The sequence below is a fragment of the Manacus vitellinus genome, unplaced genomic scaffold (genome assembly GCF_001715985.3).
Source record: "Manacus vitellinus isolate BGI_N305 unplaced genomic scaffold, ASM171598v3 scaffold_47_pilon, whole genome shotgun sequence".
Lineage (NCBI taxonomy): Eukaryota > Metazoa > Chordata > Aves > Passeriformes > Pipridae > Manacus > Manacus vitellinus.
This window is the reverse complement of record NW_021940585.1, coordinates 555,640-575,804: the sequence shown is the minus strand read 5'-3', so window position 1 is coordinate 575,804 and position 20,165 is coordinate 555,640. Positions and strand designations below refer to the sequence as shown.

The window sequence follows — 20,165 nt, the reverse complement described above, 5'->3', positions numbered from 1 at the left end:
AGACTCTGTACAGAGCACAGAACATGTGCTTTTTGCTACATGAGGCACTTCTGACCAGCATATATCATTCCTTAAAGATACAACTGCTTAAATGCACAACTTCAGCTACAGTTATCAAGTCCTACAAAAAGCTGCCTACTGCCATCAAGAATGAGGCCTGAGCATCACAAGAGATACTTGTACAGGGGCTCAACACCAAGCTGTAAAGGAAATAAAGCAAACAAATTATTGGGAATTATTGGAAAAGTACAGAATACACAACACAGCACCATTACAGCTCTATGTTACTGCAGGGTACAATCACATCTTTGGTCTCATGCACAGCTCAGCATTAGATGGGAAGGGAAGAGATTCAGAGAAAGGCAACAAGAATGAGCAGAGCAAGAGAGGTTTTGTATGAAGAGATACTCAATATATTAGGAATCTCCAGGCTGAGATATGTACCAAGGTACATGAAACCCTAAGTGGCACACAGAAGAGTGAATAAGGATCTCTTGGTCCTTCCCATAAAGGAACAATGGGCAGCAAACAAATCTGGTGTGTGGCAGGTTAATGGAACAGGGGCAGGGAGCTCTGTAGGGTTTGTAATTAAGCTGAAGGGCCCTTTGCCCCTGGACATTAGAGGATTCCAATCAAAAAGTGACTGCACAAATTCACAGAGGAAAAATCCAACAGGGGCTACTGAAGACAGAAAGTACCCCAGGTTCAGCAACTCCCTGAAATGTCAATTGCTGGAAGGTGGGACAGAAGTCCTGCAAGATTCTCTTTTATCTTCTGATGGTCTCTGTGAGGGGCAGGACACTGGGCAGACAAGGCTTTCAGTCAGGGTTGATCTAAGCATTATTACACCATATTCTACATAATGTAAACCATCCAGAATAAATGGAGTTACTGTGGAGCTCTGTCCTCAGCCTCAAGACTGCAAAGCTCAAATTACGCCTGCAGTATTTGAGCAATGTTTTCAGCTTATGTCATTTTAATGCAAATGCAAAGAGTTAATCTGTACTGCACCATTTCTAGCACTTCCAGCCTCCTGACCTACACAGCTCTAACACTTGAAAGTAGTTTTGATGCTTTCCTCAGAGAAAGCTCAAATCCACAACAAAAGCTGCTGCCTGTAAATTTTGAACAACACAGCATGTCCTAATAACTCCCCAAATGGAGGGCAACAGAAGCACTTGTATTTTCTCATCCAAAGCCCAGTCTGTCAGGGAGAGTTACAGAAAAATCAAACAGGCAAGAGAAGGTAAAGTAACTGATCTTAAGTGACTGAAGTCAAATCAATAACTGCTCTCCACACAGGCCACCTTCCATACCCTAACAGCCTTATTCTGGGTTAAACATCTCAAAGGAGTGAGACCAAACCTCTGCAGCTGGGAAAAGGTTAACCAAAGTGCTCTCACTTCCCAGTATCCTTCTACCTCTAACAGTTCCACTGCCAAGCCAGCCTGAGTTGAACAATGCCCAGAGGAGCTCTGTTTCATTTGATCTGGATGAGAAATTTCACTGAGTAGCATGTGAAAAATACAAAAAATACAAAACTGTGACTAAGCAAGAAATATTTCCCTCTGACATGCACCCAGTGCTTCGGCCTGGGGCCAGGTGCCTGCATGGCTATTCTCCATGGTCTGGTGCTAAAAGAAACCAGCAGCAGAGGATACCAGTGCTGGGCAGAACAGGGTCTCCTGGTGCCATCTAGCTGAGTGATGTGAGAGCTGGAGGAGTCAGGTAAGATTGCAGTAACTGCTTCACCTTTCAAAGTTCCCATAGTCCAGCTGGCCTGTCAGATGTAAACCTCTGCTTGCTGGGCTGTAACATCACTGAGTCAGCAGGGTTTGGCATGTCTAGGGCACTTGTGATGACACTGCCAAATTCACCACTGATACACCAGCAGGAATCAGTTCTGATGAAAGATCTCCTGGGAAGAGATTGGCATCAGCCACCTCGGAACTGATGGCACACAGAGCACGTGCTGTAGGCTGGCTTTCTTGTGAACAGCACAATTTGCTTTGGAGGGTCAGAGATTCAAGAGGAACCTGATGGTACCAACACCCTCCTCAGGGCCAGTCCTACACTGGTATTAACACAGAGATTTAACAGGTTTGCCTAATATCATCCTTTCCTAAATCCAAGTCTTAAACTGCTCTGAAAATTGGTTTCAGAGCATCCATCTCCCAGTAACACCTCCTGCTTCTGAGCACTGCTGAGTCCCCGTTGATTCCAAATTCACTTACTCTTCTGGCAGACGCAGTGAAGGAGTTGGGCTCGGGTGGTGGCATTTGCTCACTGATGCTGGGCCTGGATTCACGGCTGGAGTGGTTGGCAAAGGGCTCTTCCTTCCTCTCTAAAATTTTAAACAAGAAGAGAAACCAAATGTTTCAGTATTGCCCTTCCAAGGCCCATCTTTACATAGAGTGTGCTCTACACTCCAGTTCAGTGCCGTGTGACCTCAGACCCCTCAGGTCACAAGGCTAAGCCAGGCTTTCTGCAAAGAGCTTTCCACTTCCTAAAGAACAGGATAGATACATTTGGCAGGCAAAGCTTTAGAACTTGATCCCCACAGACAAGCAAAATCTCAGCAGAAAGGAGGACAAACAGACTCTTTGTTTTTCACAATTTTGTTCCCTATCTGGGAATGTCCTTCCCTTGCAAAATCTGGGATGAAAAGCAGCACGTGCTGTTCCTGCTGGAGCACATGTGTGTGTTACAGCCCACGGCCCCAAGTGCCTGGTGTGGGTTTCACTGCACGGGTCTCTGCAGTTGCTTGTGCTGCTGGGCAGAATTTCTGGTCTTCTGCAGCAAAATCCATCTTTCTACAGGAAGCCAGGACTGCTGCCCAACAAAACCCCTTACCAGGGCTCCAAGCAAGCTAAACAATCCCTGTCCAGGCTCACAACTGGCTCCCTGATGGTCAGACAAGTGCAGCTGTCCAGCATTACATTTATTTTTGTATCTATGCACCGAGCTGGACAGAGGAACATCCACCAGACATTACTGGGGCAGAGGAAGCAGAAAGTGTGCCTCAGGCAATAGGTTCAGTTGACAGGAGTGCAAAGGGATGGAAGATAGACTGTTTACCAAAAACCCAGGCACATGCAAGGTGCCTGAGAAATGATGTACCTACACTAAACAAAATGTTTTCCTGAGAGCTGTGAGTGCTCACACAAACACGGTTTTGAAAACATAAAGTAATTTTAAGCATAAGCACCCAAACAGTCTTAGCAAATGAGATATGTGCAGGAAATAAAGATCTGCTGTTCCACACTTGGAGCAGTTTGGGGTGGAGCATCTGGGAGGACAGCACCTTGGAGCATGAAGATCAGTCTTTCTGAAACAAATGTTTTCAGTCCTACAAAAAAAAGGATTCAAAGGACATGGAAAACAGAAAAGAGCAAGCCAAGAGAAATATTTAAAAATAACAGGCAGTGAGCAGGACTGACAGAGCCTGAATTAAAGTGGCAAAGACAGAATCATGGAATCTGAGGAGGAAAGGACCCACAAGGATCATCAAGTCCAACTCCTGGTCCTGTACAGAACATCCTAGCAATCCCACCCTGGCCCTGAGAGCATTGTCCAAACACCCCTTGATCTCTGGCAGCCTTGGGGCCATGACCACTGCCCTGGGGAGCCTGTTCAGTGCCCAACCACCCTCTGGGGGAAGAATCTTTTCCTAACATCCAACCTAACCCTCTCCTGACACAGCTCCAGCCACTCCCTTGGGTGCGTGTGAGACTGAAATCTCAGCCACTTTCCCTCTCCGTGTTGTCTCGGAACTTCCATCCAAGTCATCTCAGAAGAGGATTCCAGTTCTGGAGCCAAACACTCAGGTGTTCTGTCACACAGCCCTTTGGGAAAGGGGCCATGGGTCCCCCATTCCTCCTCGCAGGCCTAGCTTGGCACACTTGGCATCCATGTCCATGGAAATGCACACGGACAAGGAACAACATCTGCCATGTGCTGGTTTCTTGAGCCTGAGGCCTGTAAAGCAGAGGGCACTGCAGGAAGGGAAGGCTGCACCAGGCTGGGCAGGCTGGGTGGTGGGGACTGGGAGCCTGCTCTGGAAGTATAGAGTGCAGAGGTCGCTTTTAAGGTCAAGCCTAATTAGAAGGGCACAGGCTTAAGTGGTAATGACAGGCTGGGAAGAGCTCTAACTATGAGCAGTGTGACTGAAGGGAGTTGATTGCAGAAGCAGGACAGGCTGAAGGACCCTGTGCTGGCAGCAGGAGATGGCACAGTCATGGGCAGCATTAGCTTTGGGGCAGGGTCCCACACTTTATCTTACTGACATTTCAGCAATAAACATGACAAATTCCAGTCAAGGGAAACTGTTGAGGATTAGTTCAACGTCCCCCCAAAAAATTTGGTGAGAGTAAAAATTAATTTTTCTAATTCCTTTCTCTTAAGGAATTTCTAATTCCTTTCTCTTAAGAGTTTTTGTTTGGTTGGTTTTTAAACAAAACAACACTGAAAGCTTCCCTGGCCTGCTTTAATTCCCAATAATTACATATTGTAATAGTTCCCAGCACAGATAATGACCACAGAATTTTATACTGATCTTTCTCTTGTTTATATACAACCCAATTCCAAATTAATTGTCCTCAAGATGAATAAAGTGGCATTAATGCCCTTTGTCTGAAGAACAGAAACTTCTTACAGACTGTCAGAAATGCTACTCGTAAGCCTTCCAGCAATTTCACTGCTTCCCTCATCCAATTTCTTCCTCCCACAGTCCCTGTGAATTCAACAAATTGATTGCAACCTGAGACTCTACAAAACACACCTCAAACTAAACTTGTGTTACACTGCTGGCCTCGACATGTCCTGCTTTATGCTGAATTACGAAGGAGGTGGAATTTTTGGGTTCAAAAAGATCACTCAGAATATTTTTATTTTTCTTCATCTGGACTTTGAACACTTCAGAACAACTGCCATCAGCAATGTGTTCAGCACTGCTCAGAATGACACAGTTATGGGGATATTTAAGGAAATGAAGAGGAATAAGGAAATAATTTCCGTGTTTTCATACCCATGTCTTCTTTACCATCCAAGCATTTAAAATGTTGAGCAGATAATCCTGGAACCACAGAATATCAGAATGGTTTCGGTTGAAAGGGACCTTAAAGTTCACCTTGTTCTGCCCCCTGCCATGGGCAGGGACACCTTCCACTAGCCCAGGTTGCTCCAAGCCCTGTCCAACCTGGCCTTGGACAGTTCCAGGGATGGGGCAGCCACAGCTTCTCTGGGCAACCTGTGCCAGGGCCTCCCCACCCTCACAGGGAAGGATTTCTTCCCAATATCCCATCCAACCCTGCCCTCTGGCAGTGGGGAGACACTCCTCTTGTCCTGTCACTCCAGGTCCTTGTAAATAGTCTCTCTTCATCTTTCCTCTAAGTTCCCTTCAGGTCCTGGAAAGCAGCAATTAGGTCTCCCCAGAGCTTCTCTTCTCCATACTGAACAATCCTGGTTCTCTCAGCCTTTCCTCACAGCAGGGCTGCTCCATCCCTCTGATCAGCTTGGTGGCCTCCTCTGGACTTGTTCCAGCAGCTCAGCTCCATGTCCTTCCTCTTCTGCAGGTGGGGTCTCACCTGAGCAGGGCAGAGGGGCAGAATTTCCCCCTCCCCTGCTGCCCCCGCTGTGGGATCAGCCCAGCACACAGCTGTCTGTCCTTGAAACCAGTAACACACTGACATTTCTAATTTTCATTATCAAAAGCTATAACTGACAACCGTGTCTCCATCCAGCTGGGCAAGTCCGTGTTCATTCTATCAGAGACTTGAGAAGTTTACAAGGTGGGCTTTCAACTCTGATGGAACTGTCTCAAAGGAGCCATTAATCTCTCCAGGAAAGTAGAGCACAGGTAACAAAGCCTGAAGCTTAATCATTACTTGAGTGCTTTTTGTCTTCCATTTGTATTGGCTTGAGTGGTTTGACATAGATTCCTACAATGTGCTTTGTTCAGTGAATTAATGCAATAAAAAGACCTGTTCTGGCTTTACACAAAATTTAATGGTGACTGCTGTGGATCTTTCCTTGCTGAAGGATCTCAGGCTGTTCCTGACTCAGTTAAACCCCACACAGCTCCAGGTCTTACAGGGGTTTGTACATTTGAGGTGTTTTGGTCAAACTCCCATCATGTTTAAAAGGATTACAAGGTTTGGCACACAACTACAAAGCTATAATTTATACAGATATAATTTATATATGTAGAAATAAATATATATCTTAAAAAATAATATACATAATCAGGGAAAACCCCTGATTTACGGAGCAAATAATATATGACTTCTACTGTGTGTCTGTTTCTACCACTGACTTCTCCACTAGATCTGCTTGATTTAAAAGCCAAAAGATTACTTCCCTGTGCTACTGTCATGCCCACATGTTCCTGTCATGGTGTAACACCAGCTCTGGGAGGAGCAGCCAGGATTCTCCACCCCTCTCACCCTACCACAGCAACATTAATGACACAATAAGAACACAGGTGAAAATTTCACTGGCACAGAAGCAGGACAAAACTTTAAACTGCACTTCTCTGCAAGGACTTATGTATTAGGATATTGGGATATAGGCCAAGTAAGCTGATGTTAAAAGTAATTTAACCATTAAACATATCACAGATCAAGATCCATCTGTGTTTGCAGAATATTAAGTAGAAGTTAGTCTCAGCTTACTGTAAAATTAAGTATCTTTATTTAAACTTTCTGTGCTGCACATAAACACTTTTTAAAGTAATTAAGGAAGCCATAGAAATTATGGAAAAGGAATGGGAGTAAGATGCCAGCAATATGTTATAATGTAAAGGCTAATGTGACTCTATTCACTTAATTTTTATTTTCCACTATGTTTTGCAACTATTATACATCACACTGAGGAAAAAAAAAGTTCCTCATCTCTATAATTACCCAGAACAGCTTCAGCCCTTTGTTTCATGTCTGTAATCCAAACACAACAGGTTATTGCTTTCCTACACCTTCATTTGCTTTCCTACCATCCTGCAGTACCTGAAGGGTTTATCTTGAACTGGGCCAAAAAGAAAAAACCCTCCTGTTTAAGAACAAACTATGAACAATGTGTTATCTCAAGTAGAAACTGAATAGGATGTGCAGGATTTTTGTTTTAAAAAAATTATGCTGACCTGGGAGTCAGCATTTGGATCAGCTATTTCAGCACACAGGCTACTGATTTCTCCATATTCTGTACATATACATTGGAATGCTAATTATCAAATCCAAGAGATTATTAAATCTAAGTCTTACCTGACTCCTTTTCAGCATCCGATTCTGAAACTTCATCTTCAGCTTCTTCCTCCTCTTCAGAACTAGAACTACTAGAGTCCTTGTTCTCTTCCTCCATTTCCATGGACTTCAGCGTGTCTTCCTCATAAAGAATCTTCTCTTTGCTGCAAAATATAGAAATTTTAAGGCCTACCCCAGGCAAGTGAGTTAGAATTCTGAGTTCTACTTCTCAGGAACACACAGACATGATTTACTACATATAGAACAAGCATAGGACAAAAATCCATCTACAGATTCAACACCCCAGCATTTCCAGCACGGGCCATTTGCCATGCATTCCACTGCCAGTCTCACATTTTGTAAATCTGCAAGCATTACCATCAAAAAAAAATGTGGTCTCTCATTTCTTAGAGCCACCCAACCCAGCAGCTGTAGGGCTCTGTGCAACAGAAGGTGCAGCTCTCAGCTCAAAGCTCTAACTGATCCTCAGCCAGAGCAGGAGAACCAGCCCAACCCCTTGTTCCACCACTCAGTGGGTGTGTTAGGAAACAACTAAAATTGTATTTGAGAGAGCTCAAATTTAAAAAAACCCCACGAAATGAACAGCAGTGAACTGTTTTTGACCCAGCTGAGGCCAGCTGGCTGTGACAGATGAAGCTGCTCTCCCATTACTCCCTGGGCAGCTCCTTTTCAAATAAGAGGGAGAGACTTACTTGGTGAAGAGTCTGCTTTGAGGCTTCCCGTTCATGTCAGCTTCAATCAGCTTATTCCTCGTCTCCTTCTCACTTCGCAACTGCCAAAAAGCCCAGGAAGATTGGGGGAGGAATGAGAAGAGACATGTTAACCAGCCACCTCAGCACAATCCAATAATCACCACAGCACGAGGTCAGCCCAGCCTCACTAGACCAAAAATACTGTGGATTTGTTTAACAAGCCAATTCAACAGCAGCACAACTGCAAGGGCACTGTGAGCTCTGGACTCGAGTTCTGTCAGAGCACGGCCACACACCCAGCAGGTCCTCACACTGCAACACCAACCCTTCAAAGATACCTGCAAAAGTCCCTGCCCAGACCCTGAGACAAACCCTGACTGCTGCCCAGAAAGCTGTGGGCTCCCTGTCCCTGGAAGTGTTCCAGGCCAGGTTGGATGGGACTTGGAACAACCTGGTCTAGTGGAAGGTGTCCCTGCCCATGGCAGAGGGTGGAACTACAAGAACTTCAAAGTCCCTTCCAACCCAAACCATTCTGTGACCGTGCTGGAGGTCTGCCCACACGTGTGTGTGCCCATGAAATCAGGCTGGATTCAGTTAAGAATTCGCTGCCTTCGTAGCTATTATTGACTTGTTCTCAGAGGAAAACATTCAAGTCAGGATGGGTCACTTCTTAAATCTCTCAAATGCATGAAGACATTGCACAAGAACACCTGGGATCACCACAGCAATGGAAATGTTTTGTCCAGAGAGTAGCAATATTAATTTCGCCAACATTAATGGACAAAATAGTTCCCAAAAATCATTTTAGTACCTTCCAGAAGCTCAGACATAGCTGAGACAGAAGAAGAGATAGCAGAGGCTAAATTTAAGGCTAGCTCTGTTTTGTTGTGGCTCACAAAGTTACTCTTTCTCTTCTGACAGGAGCTGATGACACCAGACACCGGAAGCAAAAGCTCTGCAAATTCTGAATCACAGAATCTCAGAATTCTTTGGGTTGGAAGGGACCTTAAAAATCACCCAGTTCTACCCCCTGCCACAGTCAGGGACACCTTCCACTAGCCCAGGTTGCTCCAAGCCCTGTCCAACCTGGCCTTGGACACTTCCAGGGATGGGGCAGCCACAGCTTCTCTGGGCAACCTGTGAAGTAGGAAAAGCTACACGGATTCCAGCAAAGAGCCAAAATTTGGAGTACAGCACATTGTTAAACAGACCAAATTGCTGGAGCACAGCAAAGGGAAGTGCAGGAAACAGCCCACTCCATTCATAGGGATGGGGAGAAAAATCCAAACCCAAACCAAAATATTGCTTCCAGCAAACAAAAATCCCCTCTGCTCTCCAATAACAGCAGCACACCTTTAAGCAAGGAGGGCACAGTGTTCTGCCTCAGGCTTTAGAGTAAAAAAAATCTGATTTGAGAGCCATTTTCAAAGTGAAATAATGACTTAGAGCAATGTCATGGAATTGCCTGTTTCGTCCTTAACAAATGTGAGGTTTCTATTTTTAAATTATAAAAATGGCACATGATAAACGCACATGATAAAATGGCATTTCCATTAAAAAATCATATCCACTAAAAAAAAGAAGTGGGATCCAATCTGGATTCTTCTGCCCAGTTCTACACTAAATGAATAAATGGAAAAGGTCCTTATACAGTGCTGCTGTATAGAGAACAGAGGGGTTGTAGCCCCTGCAAAACAGCCCTAAAAATGGGTGAGCACCCAACCAAAAAATTCTTCTTGTTGTCTTTCTTTTTCTTTGCTTTAAAGGAGAGCAGTTATCTGCAGAATCCTGGGGTAGTGAGAGAGGAGGGAATCAAAAATACAACCCTGATAGTATTTATCAACACCTCATTTAGGGAGAAGCTGATTAATTTTTAAGAAGTTCCTGTGAATGTTAAGGTTGCTATTTGAGGATGGCAGCAGCTGTGTTGTGATCAGAGCTGGAGTTCTAACCACCCACATTGTCAGTTCCTCAAAATACTTTCCTGGGGTTTATCAGCACTGTTCTCATTCTGTCTGTTTCTGAATCCAACCTTTTAAATAATAAAAATTTTTAATTTCTTTTAAAGAAGCTTGGCTTGTTTTGTGGAAGCCTCCAAATGAGAGAATTGAGTAGATCAAATAAAATAGGAAAAAATCCAATCCAAAACCAACTTTCTGGCTTGACAACTGGCCTTACGTTGGTCAAGATATATTTTTGTTTTCCTTGTGGCTTATAACCCCCTCCAGCATCTCCACTGCACTATGAAATGGCAGTTTTGAATAATACGGCTTTGAAATCTCCCATTTTTTCAGAATTCCCTGAAGTTTATAATTTCTTCTCCCTCAATCCAAAGCCTCCCTATTGTAAGAGAGGCAGATATGGTAACAGAACTTTCTCAATGCTGATAGTGTATTTCCTTGGATGCAAGCACAAAGTGGACTTGGGAAATCACTCATTAGGAACAGAGCAGTTTGATGCTAGAGAGGGTTTGATGCCAGCAAACTGCAGGATAATAACAATCCCAAAGGTGAACTGCACACTCCTTACCAGTTCACATAACTCTGCATGCCAGCACACTACTGACCTTCTTGCTGCAGTCTGGATTTCCAGCTATTAAAAATATTGCTGTGATTAAAGATTGCAAACGACTAACAAAAAAAAAAATAGCAGGGCCTCAGCTTCCTGCATCTGTTGGCACCATATGTTTTGGAGAAGACCTGTGTGTGGAAAGGTAATTGGAGAGGTGGAAAATGATCTCCAGAAACTCACCACAGTCTGTTTCTTCTGCAGCATTTCCAAATGCTCAACGAGTCCCTCATCAGCCACGTCGAAGGGCGTCTGGCCCTGGTGCAGTGAGAGAACACAAGAGGGTAGCTGATATGGCATGGTGGTAACAGTCAAAAAAAGCACTGTTTACCAGTGAACACACATCACATCCTCCCTCCCCAGAAGGTGAGGGACACAGTCCAGAGCAGGGAAACCCATGTGACAGTGACCACAGATCACAGAAGATCATGCTCACACCTAAGATCATGTTCATGTTCGGTGAGCAACCTTTCACATGGCAGGGCAGCTCCCTGGTTGCTGCTGCTCAAATCCAACAGCTAGGACTTCAATAGTTTAGTTTCCAGGTTTCCAAAAAGGATGTTCTTGTACTGAGAAAGAATATGATCAACCTGTTGGTAGGCTGGATATCAGGAAAAGATTATTCCCCTCAAGGGTGGTGGGGCACTCAACAGGCTCCCCAGGGCAGTGCTCACGACCCCAAACCTGCCAAGGAGCTCAAGGAGTGTTTGGACAAAGCTCTCAGGGTGGGATTTTGGGGTGCCCTGTGCAGGGCCACAAGTTGGACTGATGATCCTTGTGGGTCCCTTCCAGCTCAGGAGATTCCATGATTCTAGGTTACTGTATCATCATGTATTTAAACCTCCTGAGAGGCTGACAGCCAACAGCCAGCCAAAAAATTTGGGATCCACTTGCACATCTGTGGGCATTTATAAACTAAAACAAACCAGAAAAATTACTCTGGGGCACAAACCAAGAAATCAGTTACATTTTCAACATAACTAAAGCTCTAATAGCCATTTAATTACCAACATGCAATGAAAACCTGATGGTCAGGGATCAAAGAAATGCAGGGAGCCTTGGCCACCTGACCCAGCAAGGAGACAATCCTGGTTTGGAAGGACAAAGTAATGCAGCAAATACAACTGTGTCTGTTTCTTTCCAAGTCTGGCACGATAAAAACCCCACACACATCCTGAACACTTTGGAAAAGCAGCTGGTGGCACTTAAAACAGAAAATATTCCCCGTATTTTGGGTGCCAAAGAGCTCACCAGGACAAAATGGCTCCTCAGAGAGGCATTTTGATTCCAGGAGTCTCCAACAGAGGCAGATGCCCCCAAACACACAGGGCTATGTGGTTTCTCTTACCACGTTCTCCCACCTGCCTTCAGCCCCCGGGGCTGTTCCAAGCACATCCAACTTCCTCTCCTCCCCCAGGAGCTGCCATGGCACACCTGAACCTGCTCCAGGGGGAAGCAGCTCAAAGACCAACGTGGACACTCCAGCAAGGAGGGGAACACCAAGAACAGCCCTGGACAAGCTCTTGAAAATCCAAGGGCTCTTCAAGGAGAAACTTGTAACTATTAGGATGGAAGAGGAATGGTTCTTCTTTTCTTTTCTTCCATCTTATTTTTCTTTACTAATTTATTACAAATCTGAATCAATTTTTCAATTTCCTCTGTTATGACCAATGTATAGAACAGGCTCACTTGTTTTCAGTGCCCTATACCTTAATATTAATATACTATATTGCACTCCAAGATTGATTTTTTGTTGCTGTTTAATTGGCCAGGGTTACACTAAACCAGGATGACAAGCTTGGTCCTAAATTTTAATTACAGATCTCTTCCTATGATATTTGAAATATCTTCTCCCTTCCTCCAGTCAAGATCCTCTATTTTCTGATGTTTTTAAATGCCCCAGTGCACAGGCCAGAAGAACTGCTCACTGTGTGTAACTTTGTCATGATGTTGGATAGTGATGTTGGACCTGTTATGAGACCCCACCTCAAGCACTGTGTTCAGCTCTGGGGCCCCCAAATCAAGAAGGACATGGACCTGCTGGAATGTGTCCAGAAGAGGCCACTAAATTGACCACAGGGCTGGAGCCCCTCTGCTCTGGAGTCAGGCTTGGAGAGCTGGGGCTGCTCAGCCTAGAGAAGTCTCTGGGGAGACCTTAGAGCCCCTTCCAGTGCCTAAAGGGGTTCCAAGAGAGCTGGAGAGGGACTTTGGACAAGGGCCCAGAGTGACAGGATAAGGGAGAATGGCTTCCCACTGACATAGAACAGGGTTAGATGGAATACTGGGAAGAAAAGCTTCCCTATGAGGGTGGTGAGGCCCTGGCACAGCCCAGAGAAGCTGTGGCTGCCCCTGGATCCCTGAAAATGTCCAAGGCCAGGTTGGACAGGGCTTGGAGCAACCTGGGCTAGTGGAAGGTGTCCCTGCCCATGGCAGGGGGTGGAATGAGATGAGCTTTAAGGTCTTTCCCAACCCAAATCAGTCTGTGATTCCATGATCAAGTATCAGGCAATAAAGCCGTTGTTAATCTGGCTATAAAATACACTGCATTAGTCCTGTACTCACCAGCTTGTTCCTGATGTCCATGTCACACAGAGCCTCGGCCAGGATGGAACACGCTTCCTTCACTCCCCAGTGCGCGGCAGCGTGGAGGGGAGTCCAGCCATCGTTGTCCTGGACATTCAGATTAAAGCCAGCCTGGATCAGAAGCCTGGGAAAAGAAGCAGTACTGATCTCAGCTCACCCAAGAACGGCTTCATGACTGAGCAGAGTTCCCCCGTGAGGCACGGAGCAGCCCAGCTCACCAGCAGCAGCTTCTGTACTTTATTCCCCCAAGCAACACCTCACTCCATGTGCTCCAAACTGTGGTGGAAAAGGGCAGTAAATGAAAAGTGACTTTGATGTAAAATCTGCTGGAACATGTCAAATTGATGTTTCCTTTCAGCATGCCATAAATTTGGAGAACACCTTAGTTTCTCATCTGGCATTGGTGACCCAGCCTGAACTGTTGCTCGAGTGGAGGAGACAGCCTGGCCTGGCTCAGGCACTGAGTACACAAACAGCATCTCTGCAGCTGCATCCCCACAACAGGGAGCCAAGCACAGCCCCTGCCATGAGAGGGAAGTTTTGGAAATGGAGCTGGGGCTTGGTTCTACCAGAACACAAGGCCACAGTGTGAGATGGTCCATAAGGAGACCAGCAGGACTGCCAGGTAAGCACCAGTGACATTACTGTGATTGACAGGGGTGAAATTCATATGTTAAATAATCCACATTTGGGTTAAACAACCCAAAATGCATTTTTTCACACTTGCATAGTTCAAGTAAATCTTTCCCAAGTGAAGTCACCTGGGAACTCCCAGGCACTCACTGCTGTGCCCCTTCCAGCCCTCCCATCTCCATCAGACCAGAGTGCTGGTGTTTCACAGCATCTGGAGCTTGAATATTTAACACCAAAACAAACACAAGAGGGTCAGTGTAGTCTGAGGCTCCAGAGCCATGTGCACACCTCTGTGGCAGTGATCAGGTGAGAGCACTGAGCAGCATGTGCATCAAAACTATTATCCAAGTTCCTTAAATACTGAAGATCATCCCAGGGGGATTCTGCAAATCTGGTAAAACTGCTACTGAAAATTTCCATCACGGGAATTTCCACCATCCAGAGCCACCTTTGCACAGCATGAACGAAATCCAGCATGATCCCAGAATGGCATCAACAGCTTGGAAACTCCTGTAGCTTTACATCGATGTGCCACTGTGCTAAATAAAACACAGTGACAGTAAAGCAGCTGTGGGCTTCTCTGTGAGAGAAATTTTAAATTAGGTGCTGACTTTCTGTTGGTTTTCCAGCTGGCAGAAGGGAGGAATAGAGCTGCTAAGAGTCTCAAGGTCACAGACAAATTCCATGTCCCATTTAGAGTGAGCTGGTTCCTGGCTGTCAGCCCCTTTGGTTTAAGCCACTGAAGATTTTTATTTGAACTTACAGCATGGCCATAATATACACAAGAGAGAAACAATGTCAGTCTGCCCTGAGATCTGTTTATCATTACCACAATTAATGCCAAGGAGTTGTTGTTCAGAGCAAAGTGACCCTGCACACACAGTGAACTTCATCAAGGAGCACTGGATACACAACCCTCCTCTGACAGTCCACGGGACCAACACCTCAAATGCAGGAGATATTACATTTCTATTCACATGAGCTGTGTTAGATTCCTGTTCTCAGGCATGGCACAGGCACAGACAGCTCATAACTCAATTATATGCTCTAATGACTGAATACAAGTTAGAAACATGGAGAATAATAAAATTGCTTGAGATGAAACAGCTCTTATACATGTCACTTAAAATTATGAAATTGAGAATCAAGACAGATGAACACTTCCAGAACAGATTCTAATGTGGACAATAGAGTAACCTTGGAAAGACTATTTACAAGCACATGTAGTGACAAAACAAGGGAGAATGGTTTCCCACTGACAGAGGGCAGGGTTAGATTACATATTAGGTAAAAATTCTTCCCTGTGAGGATGGTGAGGCCCTGGCACAGAGAAGCTGTGGCTGCCCCATCCCTGGAAGTGTTCAAGGCCAGGTTGGACAGGGTTTGGAGCAACCCAGGATAGTGGAAGGTGTCCCTGCCCATGGTAGGGAATGGAATGAAACGAGCTTTAAGGTTCCTTCCAACCCAACCATTCTGGGATTCTATGACTCCATGTTTATGGCAGTTCCACCCACAAAGAGCAGAGAAGAAAGCTCTATTTTGGAAACCTTAATGTGACCTTACCTGTAAAAATATTAATGCTTTATTGCCAGGAAACCCTAAATTGGGCAAACTGTTCATAATAGTCTTGTCAGTGGCAGGGTAGCAGAACTGTCAGGTGCTGGAATATCTCTGTCACTGCAGGAACAGTAGCATTAAGAGGCAGAGGACAGTGAGACAGAGGTGGACCCTGGGTTTTCCCATTAGACTGGTCACATAAACTTTTGGGGTGTTTGTGACTGTCATGCATTGTGTGTTGTCACTTTGTAGGCCAAAAATTATACTTTCATCCCCTAATACTGTTTAACTTGCTAGTCCTAAAACTATTACTCTAATAGTGAAAATGAGACCTCCTAAGCCTTGCTCTTTGAAAAGCTTTCCTCACTTCAAAGGCCTGGAGGAATGAACTCCAGTCCCTGTGTATTTCTGTGTGAACCACTGTGGCTGGGCACATAAAACCACAGAGCCTTTTGAGAAACAGCAGCCTGAAAACCTCAGTATGGAACAAATTTCTCTCAACTGTAAAGCCAGATGTGTTCTTTACAAAAACCAGCCCTAATTCAACACATCAGCCCTGGGGAGGAGCTCCTACCTCATGACTTCAGAATAGCCCTTGGCTGCAGCAACATGAAGGGCTGTGGCTCCTGTCCGAGGCTGCTTTACATCCTCAATTCTCCCACTGTTCAGCCACTGCCGGGCATCCTGCAGCATCTGCTGCTCCTCTTCTTTCCTTGACAGGTCTAGGTCTACACCTAAGAGGGTGAAGCACAGAAGAAGAGATGAACAAGGGAAAGCTCTTGAGCACTTGTTAAACTTACCCCATGCTTCATTTGCTGTACAATATTAGTAAATTATCTGTAATCTTCCACAAAACAATCAGCAAAAGCACCTTCTATGAGCTGGGAGAGCTCCTGTGTCATTGACAGAGACTTCAAAAACAGTCTGACTTAAAAAATCTGAAAGTTGGGCCAGTGGTTGCAACCCACCCCAAGGAACTGCAAGCTTAGAAGTGCACTAAGGGTGGAAGGATTAAATTCTAGATATGCCAGATTGAAACAACATTCTACATATGCCTATGTGTCCCAGACTGAAACAAAAAAGTCATGAACAGCATCTTGACCAACTGAATTGCACTGTAATGAGAGTGTAATCTACAGTGAAGGTCCAAAGACTTGATTCTTAGGCATCTCCTGCAAGAGCAATGTCAGCCCAGCTCTGTGCACACTCAAAATTCAGGACAACCTGCAGGTGACACACAGAGTGATCTGTACTGCTCCAGAGTCATTCCTGCCAGGCACGCTGAGAGTTATCCCACTGAGCAGCAAACCCCCTGATTCTGACAAAACACAACCCTAAATCATTTGGAGATGAGAAGGCCAAAAAAAAAAATCTACTCTGGTGGCTGTCACTGCTTTAGTTGAAGTCAGATCAGGTAAGTTCATCAATACACACATCTGGAATAGCAGACACATGGACTGTGAGGCTCTGTGTGACAACAAGAGGGACGAGTCTCCCACCTTAGGAAATGACTGCTATGGTGTAGAAAGGCAGGTGGATGATTGGAGAGGGAAGGTGACAGACTGTCAATTCTCACTAAACCAACAAGAGGCAAAACAAACGTAGACTTGTTTTCCTAAGTGAAGTTTTCATAATAATGAGGTCATGGAAGGTTGATGTATCAATCACAAGTATGATACAGCTCCACACAAGATTAATCAGCTCAGAGCTTGCTGACTCAGGACAAAATACAAAGGAGAAGATGACAAATCTCAAAAATCAAGAAGGGTGTTGAAGAGCAAGTGTCCCTACAGATTAATTCTTTCAGTATGAGGATGGTATGATTCCAAATTAAATTATGGGGCATTAGGCTTAAAACACTTGGAGTCTGACCTGTGAGACCCACTGCTGCAGGATGTTGCAAAGATCAGAAACACAACTGTCTGCAGAACAAGGATCCGACAAGTTTGTAATGATAATGCTGGACATGCTGGATCTCCCAAGGAGCACTGCACAAGCTCATGAAACAGAAAATCACAGAGGATTCATGAGTACACAGAAAGCCCATCTCACTCAGGAATTCCTGGAGGCACAGTGGTTGGAGACTGGGAAAATGTCTGGAAGGGGAATTTTACACGCTTGTGCTGTTGTTCCAGTTTGAGCAGGCATCTGTTTCCAGTCACTGCTGAGGACAGGCCACTGTGCAGGACAAAGCTTATTTAAAGTTCAACCCCATTTCCTCCAGCAGTTATGAGCCTTTAAACTGTGTTGATAGGAAGCTTCTCAGTGGAGACAGATGGTTGTTTCAGGGCATCTTAGCAGGATGCAGCTAATGTGGTGAAGCAATGCAAGCAGAATCCCAAAAAGTGTCAGGCAAAATACCTGCAGCTGAGGCAGGATCGTTGCCTTGATGTCCTGTAAGGTTCAAGACCATGTAAGGATGCTGAAGGTGCACAAGTCCATGGGACCTGATGAGATGCATCCAAGGATCCCAAGAGAGGTGGCAACAGAAGTGCCTAAGTCACTCTCCATCATATTTGAGAAGTTGTGTCAGTATGGTGAAGTTCCCACAGACTGGAAAAAGAGAAATATAATCCTCATTTTTAAACAGGGGAAAGAAGACCTGGGGCACTACAGCTAAATCAGTCTCTCCTCTATGCCCAGCAAGATCATGAAGCAGATCCTCCTAGAAACTATGCTAAGGTAGATGCAAAATAAGGAGGTGATTGGTGACAACCAACCTGTCTTCTCTGAGGGGCAAACTGTGCCTGACACGGCCCTGTCTGACAGGGTGACAGTGCTGGTGGATGAGGAAAGAGTGACTGACACTGTCCACCTGGACTGGTGCACAGCATGTGACACTGTCCCACAGGACACTTATCTCTAAACTGGAGAGATATGGATTTGGTGGATGGAGTACTCAGTGGATGAGGAACTGGCTGGATGGTGACACTCAGAGTTGTGGCCCATGGCTCAATGTCCACGAGGTGCCCAGTGCTGAGTGGCATCCTCAGGGGCTGGTGTAGTTGGTGCAGTTTAACCTTTGTTGGTGTCATGGACATGGGACTGATGCACCCTCACCAAAGTGCTGATGGCACTGAGCTGTGTGGTGGGGTCACACCACAGGGAAGGGATGGGACACCCAAAGGGACCTGGACAGGCAGGAGAGGTGGGACCATGCAAACCTCATAAAGTTCAATGAGATCAAGCACAAGATCCTGCCCCCGAGTTGGAGCAACTCCAGGCACAAATCCAGGCTAGGAGATGAATGGATTGAGAGCAGCCCTGGAGAGAAGGACCTGGGGGTGCTGGGGAATGAGAAGCTCAACACACCCCAGCTGTGTCCAGTGACACCCAGTGTGCTGGGTGGAACCCACAGGCTCCAGAGAGCTGGGAGTGTTCACCTGGAGAAGAGAAGGCTTCAGGGAGACCTTGGAGCCCCTTCCAGTGCCTAAAGGGGCTCCAGGAGAGATGGAGAGGGACTCTGGACAAGGGATGGAGTGACAGGACAAGGAGGAATGGCTTCCCACTGCCAGAGGGCAGGGTTAGATGGGATATTGGGAAGAAGTCCTTCCCTGCGAGGGTGGAGAGGCCCTGGCACAGGTTGTCCAGAGAAGCTGTGGCTGCACCATCCCTGGGAGTGTCCAAGGCCCCTTGTCTATGGCAGGGGGTGAAATGAGATGGTCTTTAAGGTCCCTTCCAACCAAAATCATTCTCTGATTCTATGTACAGCTCTTGATACCCACTTTAAAGACCCAAGTTACACTGAGGTAAAGAAAGGATCTCTGTCTTTCTGGGCATTCAATAAAGCCTGAATGCCAACAGGAAAAAGGCATGGCTTGGATAGCCCAGTAAAACAAAGGCTGACTGTAGACACAAATCTTTTTTTTTTTAAATACATGAGCAGAGTAAATATAAGGGAGAAGAGCTATTTAACCTTATTTTAAAGGGGATGGTAAAGGGGAATAAAATAAGAATAACCTTGTCACAAATATCCCTGGACTAAAAAGTGAAAAGTTTTTGTTTAGAAGGAACATGATCCTGCATCAATTTTCCAAGAGGAGCACTACAGTAAATAACAACCAGTTCTCAGATGAACAGCTACAAACTCACCTGTGGAACAGTAACAGGGGTGACAAAGTACCACGGGACTGATCTCTTCCCTAACTATACCTGAAAGGAGCTTCAAAAATAAAGTAACCACCATATGTCAGAATATATTTGACAGAGGACTGGATTCAATCCAGCATGCAAACAACCCCCCCATCGACCTGCAGGCATAAAATAATCCACACTGAAAATAATCTTTGGGGATCTCTAGCCCAAATCCCTGCTCAGAGGAGGGTAACTTCAAACCCAGATCAAATAGCTCAGAGCTGAATGTAGCTGAGCTTTGATTACATCCAATGATGGGAGTTCCAGAAATTCCTTGGTTCCCTGTTCCATCACTTCATCCTTCAAAAACATTCTTGATGAACTTCATAGACGGGATTTAAACTTCTCACCCACGTGTACATACATTTAATGACTCACAGATGAATTCCATGGGTATGAAGAAAATGTCACACTAATAAAGCATTTCTTAATTATAACATCAGCTACACAGTCCAAGATGATTCTTCTACTGGGAATGTTTGTGCAGGGACAGTCTGGAGAGCAACCCCTCAGCCAGGCACACCTGATGAGAGAGGGAGCATGGCAGATGGGCTGCAGAACTCTGGGGAAGGATCAGGATAAAGCAGGTCACTCCAGGCCTGGAATACTCACACCCTGTTTCCTCCTCTTGGCAGTGCTGTAAATCTCACCTCTGTTTTATCAAGTCTTAGTGAAACGAGACCTTTTAATGATACCAGAGATCAGAATTAAATCTCACTTTAAAAGCAAACAGATCTAATGA

General features: G+C 45.3%; 1 protein-coding gene across 1 annotated transcript in view; it reads right to left on the bottom strand.

The window, feature by feature from the left end:
- Positions 1-20,165, bottom strand: part of LOC103763023 (protein phosphatase 1 regulatory subunit 12B) — a 63,532-nt gene that overhangs the window by 10,578 nt on the left and 32,789 nt on the right. The window contains exons 5-10 of the mRNA XM_029962472.1: positions 15,864-16,023; positions 13,079-13,223; positions 10,700-10,774; positions 7,949-8,028; positions 7,257-7,399; positions 2,235-2,344 (exon numbers count right to left, since the gene is read on the bottom strand). Of these exons, the coding sequence (XP_029818332.1) occupies positions 2,235-2,344; positions 7,257-7,399; positions 7,949-8,028; positions 10,700-10,774; positions 13,079-13,223; positions 15,864-16,023 (713 nt within the window). The remainder of the gene's footprint in view (positions 1-2,234; positions 2,345-7,256; positions 7,400-7,948; positions 8,029-10,699; positions 10,775-13,078; positions 13,224-15,863; positions 16,024-20,165) is intronic.